The sequence below is a fragment of the Tursiops truncatus genome, chromosome 20, assembly GCF_011762595.2.
Source record: "Tursiops truncatus isolate mTurTru1 chromosome 20, mTurTru1.mat.Y, whole genome shotgun sequence".
NCBI lineage: Eukaryota > Metazoa > Chordata > Mammalia > Artiodactyla > Delphinidae > Tursiops > Tursiops truncatus.
In genome coordinates this window covers 8,663,300-8,671,226 of record NC_047053.1, presented here as the reverse complement: position 1 = coordinate 8,671,226, position 7,927 = coordinate 8,663,300, and the positions used below count along the sequence as shown (strand labels likewise).

At 58.0% G+C, this 7,927-nt stretch overlaps 1 protein-coding gene across 2 annotated transcripts; it reads left to right on the top strand.

Annotated features, from left to right (window-relative positions):
- The first annotated feature begins 64 nt into the window (after window positions 1-64).
- On the top strand, window positions 65-7,714 carry EFNB3 (ephrin B3). Of its 2 annotated transcripts, none has more exons than XM_033848571.2 (5): window positions 65-2,150; window positions 4,323-4,615; window positions 4,785-4,877; window positions 4,980-5,084; window positions 5,520-7,714. In XM_033848571.2, the coding sequence occupies exons 1-5, from the start codon at window positions 2,029-2,031 to the stop codon at window positions 5,927-5,929; spliced, it is 1,023 nt and encodes a 340-aa protein (XP_033704462.1). In that variant the 5' UTR covers window positions 65-2,028; the 3' UTR covers window positions 5,930-7,714. The 2 variants fall into 2 exon arrangements, with proteins under 2 accessions (XP_033704462.1, XP_033704461.1); XM_033848570.2 differs by having other exon boundaries at window positions 65-3,430.
- Window positions 7,715-7,927: the final 213 nt, after the last annotated feature.

The following is a 7,927-nucleotide window of genomic DNA, read 5'->3' as shown; positions in this document are numbered from 1 at the left end:
AGCACTGGGGACTGGCATATTGTTCCTGAAACCAGGCTTGAGAGGTGGGACTAGGCGGGAACCAATGGGGCTGCTGAGCTTGGTGTGAAGTCAAGTAAGTGGGGGGTGGGGCTTCATGCCATTGACTGGCTGGTTGCTAGGCAACTTGGTAAACTGAAGGGGGGAACCTGTTTGAAATCTCACTCCCAAGGTGGGGGCAGCAGGGGTCAGGTGAGTGTGGCTGAGCAGGAGTGGCAGGAGCTGTGTGTCAGACTGTTGCGTGTGACTGTGTGAGACTGTGCAGATGGTGACAGACAAGACACCCGCTCACTCCCGCTCAACACTATTTACCATCATCCAGCAGCAGAGGGACCATTAGTCAGCTCTGGGGGAAGGGGAGCAGGAGGACCGCCTCCCCCCTCCCCCCCCGGACTCCCCCAGGAGGCAGGTGACTGAGTAGCCAGAGTCAAGGGCACACATGAAAGAGTAAGGGTGCCGAAAAACACACATGTCACATTCTGTATTCCCGTTAGATGCAGGACAAGGGCGAGAGTCATTAAGTAGCTGTCGCTGGTCTGGTTTCTTCATTTATCAGCTCTGTCTTTTTGAGGGGTATGTTATTTCAAGCAGTGGCTCCCCCCCTCCCCCCACCTTGCCACACACTGAGAAGGGGGTCTCTGAAGAGATACTGTCAGCAGAGGATTTGATTCTGGACCTCACAGCCTAAGGGAAGGTCCTGGAGGCCTGTGACAACTAGAGAGGGGAGAGGAATGTCACCTCTGCCCAGAGGTGCTGAAAGCCAGGGTTCTTACACCCAAAAAGGCAAATCCTCCTCCCTTCCCCCAGGATAATTGGAAACAGCCCTTCCGGCTGCATGCGGGTTTTGGGTTGTAGGTTCTCCCTATCTCCCGGCCCCATTTCTCCCCACAACCATCTAAGAAGGGCCCAAGTTTACCCCCGAATCTCTTGCCTTTCGTCAACCTCCAGATAGCAGTAGAGGGTCTAGGAGGCTGTGACAAAAGAGACCCCAGGAGTGGGAGTTCAGCAGCCTGGGTCTGGTTTCGGCTTTATCCCAGATTCCTCGTGTGACCTTGGGCAAGTCACGGGGCCTCTCTGAGCCTCAGTTTCTTCATCACTGCCACGGGGATCCTTAAGCCCTGCCCTTCCCACTTCACACAGGTAGTCGAGAAGGTCAACTCAGCCCACTTTGTAAAGTGCGGAGCCTTCAAGGTTATTATTATTCTCTCCAGACCTCCCCGGAGCAGCGGTGTTGTTTTGGGATGGGGGAGGAGGGGGCTGCGGGAGCGAAAGGGGCTGGGTTCCTCGGGGTGGAGAGGGCGAGAGCCTTTCTGGATTTGAGGGAGCGGAAGATTCCAACCGCTCGGGCGATCCGAGGGCAGGAGGGGAGGTGGGCAGAAACTAAGCCAGAGCCGGAGAGTTGCAGAGACAAAGGGGGCGTGAGAGACCGCGCGGGGGAGTGAGGCGGGGCGGCGGGGTGAGGGCTGGGAGGTGCGCGAGGTGAGGGAGGTGTGGGGGGCGTGGGCTGCATGATCGCCCGCTCCGACTCGGGCTCCAGCTCCGGTTTTTCCCTCCGCCATCCTCTCCCCCTCCCCGCCTCTCCTTTAACTCCCCCCTCCTGGGCTCAGGACTGGTTGGTTTCCTCCCTTAGCCCGCTGCCCTCAATCCCGGCGAGGCTGGGGCTCCGGCTCGGCGCCCCCTTCCCCGCTCCCTAGCCCGGCGCCCCATGCCGCCCCCGCCCGGTCCCCGGCTCCCCCTGTCCCCCACTTAGGCCCGCTCATAAATACCGGGGTGCCGGCGCGTGGGCCGGGGGCGCAGGGCGCCTGCAGACGGCCCCTGGAAGGGCTTCTGCGGGCGGAGCGCTCCGGAGAGGGGACGCGGGTGGAGCAGGAAGCGGGTCCGCGTGGGAGCGGGGGGCATCAGCCACCCGGGTGGCCGGGGCAGAATAGCCCGGGCGGCCAAGGCAGTCACCCCAGGGGGTGAGCGACTTTGGGGGAGTTGGTGCCCCGCCCCCCAGGCCTTGGCGGGGTCATGGGGGCCCCCCATTCTGGGCCGGGGGGCGTGCGAGTCGGGGCCCTGCTGCTGCTCGGTTTTTTGGGACTGGTGTCTGGGCTCAGCCTGGAGCCCGTCTACTGGAATTCGGCGAATAAGAGGTGAGCGGCCCGGGGGTGGGGATACCCCACACCCTGTGGGCAGGGAGTCTGGAAGCCTTAGGGACTTTGGGGGCTGGGTTCTCGGAGCTGGGAGGAGGCGGAGGGAGGGTGCTGGTGATCGGATGTGAGCTGATGGGCAACCAGACAGAGGTGGTCTTGCGAGCCAGACTCGCGGGTCACGCACAGAGCTGGATGCGGGTGGTGACAACCATGTGTCAGGAGTTTGAAAGACCCCCAAGGGGCAAGGATTCGAAAGATCATGGGTAGCCGGGAGGACAGTGGAGTGGTTATTTGGGTTTGTGGGAGACCTGTGTGGTGTCGGGGGCTGGGCTTAGACGGAGCCTGGTTAATGTCAGCTCTCAGGAGAGCAGCTGAGTAGGTGCTGCTGAGGCGCTGAGAGGAAGGGCAGGGTGCCTCCCTCCCCAGAAGGGACTCAGTGGTGGAAATGGGAGGGAAGGGCTCTCAGTTTGGGGGCTCTGGGGACAACTCCCCCAAGGCTTTTTGACCCTTCTTCACACATCCGTCTCCTAACTCTTGCCCACAGCCAGAGGGTCTGTGAGTCCTTGGTGGAACAATTTCCCAACCAGAAGATTTTCCTGCCTTCCTGGCTTGGAGATTTCTTTCTGGAAGAAGCCTGGAGCCCCCTAGAGCCCCCACTTTCCCTCTCGCATCTGGAGTCCTGAGGACTCCGTTGCCCCCTCCCCCATCTTTGCTGCAAACTCTTCCATCAGACCCGCTGTTCTGAGGCATGCTTGCTTTGCTCTGAAAACAGGCCAGGGGTCAGACGAAACTTCAAGCCACACAGAGTAGGACAGAACCCTTGGGAGGTCATTTGGGTCCCTTGCCTCCATGCAGATCCTACTCCCCTTTAGCAAAAGAGTTTCGTGTTTTGAAAACTTCCTAATTGCCTGGGGAGGCTGTATGAGGCCATGCAAAGAGGGTGTGCTTTGGAGCTCATCAAATCCTAGGTCTTAATCCTAGCTCTGCTGCTTTCTGTTGTGTGGCCTTGGGCAAGTCACTTAACCTTCCTGAGTTTGTATCCTCAATCCTTACAGGTTTTATGAAGATTAGAGGTAAGGTATTTGAACATATTATATGCTCATTAAAGGAGAACTAGGGTAATTATTCTTCCTCTCTTTACTTCACAGCTTCCCTCACATTTCCTGCCCTGGCCTCCCTCCCACATCTCTTGGGGTCTAATCTCAAATGTCTTTTCCCCTCTCAGTCTTCTACCCACCAACTCCCAGATGCAGTTGGAGTATCAGGAGCAGTGTGAGGATGTAAGTTAGGCTTATCCTGATAGAGCTGAGAAAATGGAGTTAGGGTGTTCTGGGAGCTCTTTGGGATGTTGGGGCAGGGAGGGAGGGGGTTATTTGGGAGTCTGGGAAGGTACCAAGCAGCAGTCCCCTGTGACCAAGTTCTGAGACCCTGTCTGCAGCTGTTGGCAAGTAGTGGCTGTGCTGGGCCAGTGGCTGCCGGGGCTGAGGGAGATGAGGACTTGTGTCAGCTGTGGGTCGAAAAGTCAACTCTTTCAATTCCAAAGCAATAGGGCACTTTCCCTAAGAAGTGTGGGACCTGGGGGAAGTGGGGTACTGAGCAGGGAAATGTCTGGGGCAGCTGTTTCGATTAGCCCCATTTAGGGCCATTGCCAGACCAGGCATTTGTGTCCTGTTACATTGCCTGGGTACTTGGGACACTGGTCTGGACCACCCTCCACACCCCCTCCCCCACCCCACCCCCTTTGCCCTGAAATCACTGAAGTTCAGTGGTGGCCTGTGGGAGGGGAGGCTCTGCCCCCATGGTTGACTGCCATGGAATAGTGAAATCACCCGGGAGGGGTGGGCTGTGTGGTTCCAGAGAGGCCAGCTCCTTGGTAACTGGCATCCTGTTGCCATGGCAACAGGACCGGTGATGGAGCGAGAGATGGCAGTGTGCATGTGGTGAGGGCGGGCTGAAGAGTGCATTTGGGCACACCAAGGGGCAGGAGACCTCTGAGCCTGGCTTCCTGCTGCTTCCGTGAGCTTCCAGAGACCTTAGTGCCTGCTCTGTCAGAACAGACTCTCCACTCAGACAAAGGCTGTCCTGCAGGGATGTGGGGTGAGGGAGGCAAAGCTCTGGGGACCAGACCTCTGACACCTCTCGTCCTTATCCACCTTGCCCTCCTCCCCATAGGTTCCAGGCAGAGGGTGGTTACGTGCTCTACCCTCAGATCGGGGACCGGCTAGACCTGCTCTGCCCCCGGGCCCGGCCTCCTGGCCCCCACTCCTCTCCTAATTACGAGTTCTACAAGCTGTATCTGGTAGGGGGTGCCCAGGGCCGGCGCTGTGAGGCACCCCCTGCCCCAAACCTCCTTCTCACTTGTGACCGGCCAGATCTGGATCTCCGCTTCACCATCAAGTTCCAGGAGTATAGCCCTAACCTCTGGGGCCACGAGTTCCGCTCACACCACGATTACTACATAATTGGTACTGCTGGGCAGCGGGCAGGGTCGAGTGGGGAGGTGCTCCTGGGATGGAGGGCAGATGAGGGAGGGGACCACTGGAGCCACCTCGGGTGGTGTTGGGGCCAGGCATGGAGACAGAATAGGTGTAGACTCTGGAGGGCCAACTTCTCCCTCTGGTTCTTCTCTCCCAGCCACATCGGATGGAACCCGGGAAGGCCTGGAGAGCTTGCAGGGAGGTGTGTGCCTCACTAGAGGCATGAAGGTGCTTCTTCGAGTGGGACAAAGTGAGTGGGGCTGGGGCACACCTCCTAGGGGCCGAGGGGCAGTACCATCGTGGTCAGGGGGCTGCTGTCTCAGCCCCTCTCTTGGCCCTTCCCCGTCTCCAGGTCCCCGAGGAGGGGCTGCCCCCCGAAAGCCTGTGTCTGAAATGCCCATGGAAAAAGACCGAGGGGTGGCCCACAGCCTGGAGCCTGGGAAGGAGAACACAGCAGGTAGGAACCAGGGGTCCAGCCTCCTGTCTTCCCTAGCCTCCTCTGCTCTCGGACCCCAGCTGCCCTAGCTTCACCCTCTCCCTCCCTCCCTCTTCAGTTTTGGGGGCAGTGATACAGGAAAGAGGAGAAGAGAGGATGGGAGGGTGGGAGGGGAATGGAAGCCAAATGAGGAAAAGACTCAATCAGAACTAATTAGCCAAGTCAGTGCTTCAATCAGTGCTGTCAGAGAAGGGGGGAGGACTCCTTGGCATGGAGCTGAAGGGCTGGACACACCTGGATTCCGAGTGGGGCTTGGACGGGAGGGGAAGTGGGGTCCCCAAAGGGCCTGGGCACTGCTGGGGAAACCCATGGGGACCCGCAAAGATGGGTGTCCAGATGCCCGGGTGGCTCCTTCAGCCCCACCCCCTCTTTCCTCCTTCACCCCTTCCCTGCCAGGTGACCCCACCAGCAATGCAACCTCCCGGGGTGCTGAAGGCCCCCTGCCCCCTCCCAGCATGCCCGCAGTGGCCGGGGCAGCAGGGGGGCTGGCGCTGCTCTTGCTGGGCGTGGCAGGGGCTGGGGGTGCCATGTGTTGGCGGAGACGGCGGGCCAAGCCTTCGGAGAGTCGCCACCCTGGTCCTGGCTCCTTCGGGAGGGGAGGGTCTCTGGGCCTGGGGGGTGGAGGCGGGATGGGACCTAGGGAGGCTGAGCCTGGGGAGCTAGGGATAGCTCTGCGGGGCAGTGGGGCTGCAGACCCCCCCTTCTGTCCCCACTATGAAAAGGTGAGTGGTGACTATGGGCATCCTGTGTACATCGTGCAGGATGGGCCCCCCCAGAGCCCTCCAAACATCTACTACAAGGTATGAGGGCTCCTCCGACCTGGCTCTCCTGGATCCAGCCCTTTGTGGGGTGCTCCTCCAGTTTAATTCATGGTTTGAGGGACACCTCTAGCATCTCCTTGGCCCCCTTTGCCCCCCAGCTCCTTTGCTCCTCCTGGCTCTCGCCTCTTCTCCACTTTTAGGATTCCCTAAGACATCCACCCAACGACCGCCTGCCCTCTGGTTGGCTGTGTGTGCCCCTCTCTGTCTCTGTGTTCCTGGGTCCTATTCCCCTGGGGAGGGGGCAAAGATTCAGCCTCTTCGTCTAACCATGACCCAGGGATCCTTGTCCGCCTCACCCACTGAGAGCTAGGGGTGGGAACGGTCTGTCTTTTGGTCGGCACCTCTTTCTGCCTCTCACTGTTTTTCTCTTCTTTTCTCCTCTCTCTCTTATTTTCTGTCTCTCTCTTCTGTCTCTAGGTCTGTTCCTCTTCCCTAGCATCCTCCTCCCTGTACCTCCTTTTATTTACCCTCTTGGCTTCTTATCCTGTACCTCTCCCATCTCCAGGGTGGGGGCATCAAAGCATTTCTCCCCTCAGCTCCCTCTTCTGACTTCTCTTACCAACCACTCCCCTCAGTCTGCCAAAAATGGGGGCCTTATGGGGAAGGCTCTGGCACTCCACCCCAGCTCAGGGCATGGGTAGCAGGGCCTCCTCCTCTGCCCTGCCCCGGGCCTCTACATACTTACTCCAGCCATTTGGGATGGTTGGGTCATGACAGCTACCATGAGAAGTGTCCCGTTTTGTCCAGTGGGCCAATAGCAAGCTATGAACCAGTCAGGACACATGTGGACTTGGTCTGATGCTGAATGGGCCACTTGGGACAGGAAGTGACTTGCTCCAGACAAGAAGTAACCAGGCCTGGACAGAAGTGGCCTGGGAAGTGGAAGCAGTGCAGCAGGAACTGGAAGTGCCTTCATCCAGGACAGGAAGTAGCACTTCTGAAATAGGAAGTGGTCTGGCTGGAACCGGAAGTGGCTTAGTCTGGGGGGTGGGGGGGAGGTGGATGGTTCTTACTCTGTGGAGAAGGGCGGGCAGGAAGAACTTCCCATTTCAGGAGGAAGCTGGAACTTACTCTAAGAAGATCAGGTGGACTGAGGTTCTTCCTAGTATTCAGTGTCACGTGCCAGGATCTCCCTTCCCTTGTTCTCTGTGCTGCTTTTAGGACAGCTAAGGTGGCTGCCATCTGCCATGGCAGGCTCAATTTGTCTTGTTCTTCCCTTTCCATATCCCAGTATAATCTCTGTTACTCAACAGGATGACCCCAAGAACCCACGTGTTGTCCCCAGTAACCTGGATGGCTGTCTTGTTCATCACATTCTCCATTTCCTACTCCCTTCAAACTCAACACAGCTCCCTTCTTAGTGACCAAAATGGTGGCCTACTGACTGGTCTAGCTGACAGTGGTCCTTAGCAACAGCCAGTCTTTCCATAGTGACCAGCTGATACCTCTTCCTGCCCACTAGTGCACAATTGAGTGTTGCCTCAGTTTCCTCCCAGCTCATTTCCTTTAGGTCAGAGCTGCCTTTGGGCACCACGTCGGCCACCTCAATCACCAGCCAAGATGGTTGCTTTGTCCACCAGAGGTCAAGCTATCTCTCTGGTGCTGTAGTTCCCAGCTCCTTCTTGATTTTTCTAATCGCTCCTTCCAGAGAACAGGAAGTTGGTATTGCCATGGGGGAGGTGGCGGGGTATGGCCGTCACCTCAATAGTTTTACTGTAAAAGGGAAATTTGAACAACAAAAACCAAAAAAAAAAATAAAAAACTTCAAAAGTTGATGAGAATGACTGGACGTGAATTGGGGCAGAGAACTGGTGATTAGAACAGCTTTCCAGCTGAGTGTTGAATTGCATGAAACCAAGGGGTAGGGAGGGGGTTGTGTCGGATGGGTGAGGTGGACAGGGCCTGGCTGGCGGAGGGGGGTGTGGTCATGGGCTGGGCGAGGAGGCTGAGGAAAGCAGCCCCTGCCAGGGGAGGGAGAGAGGA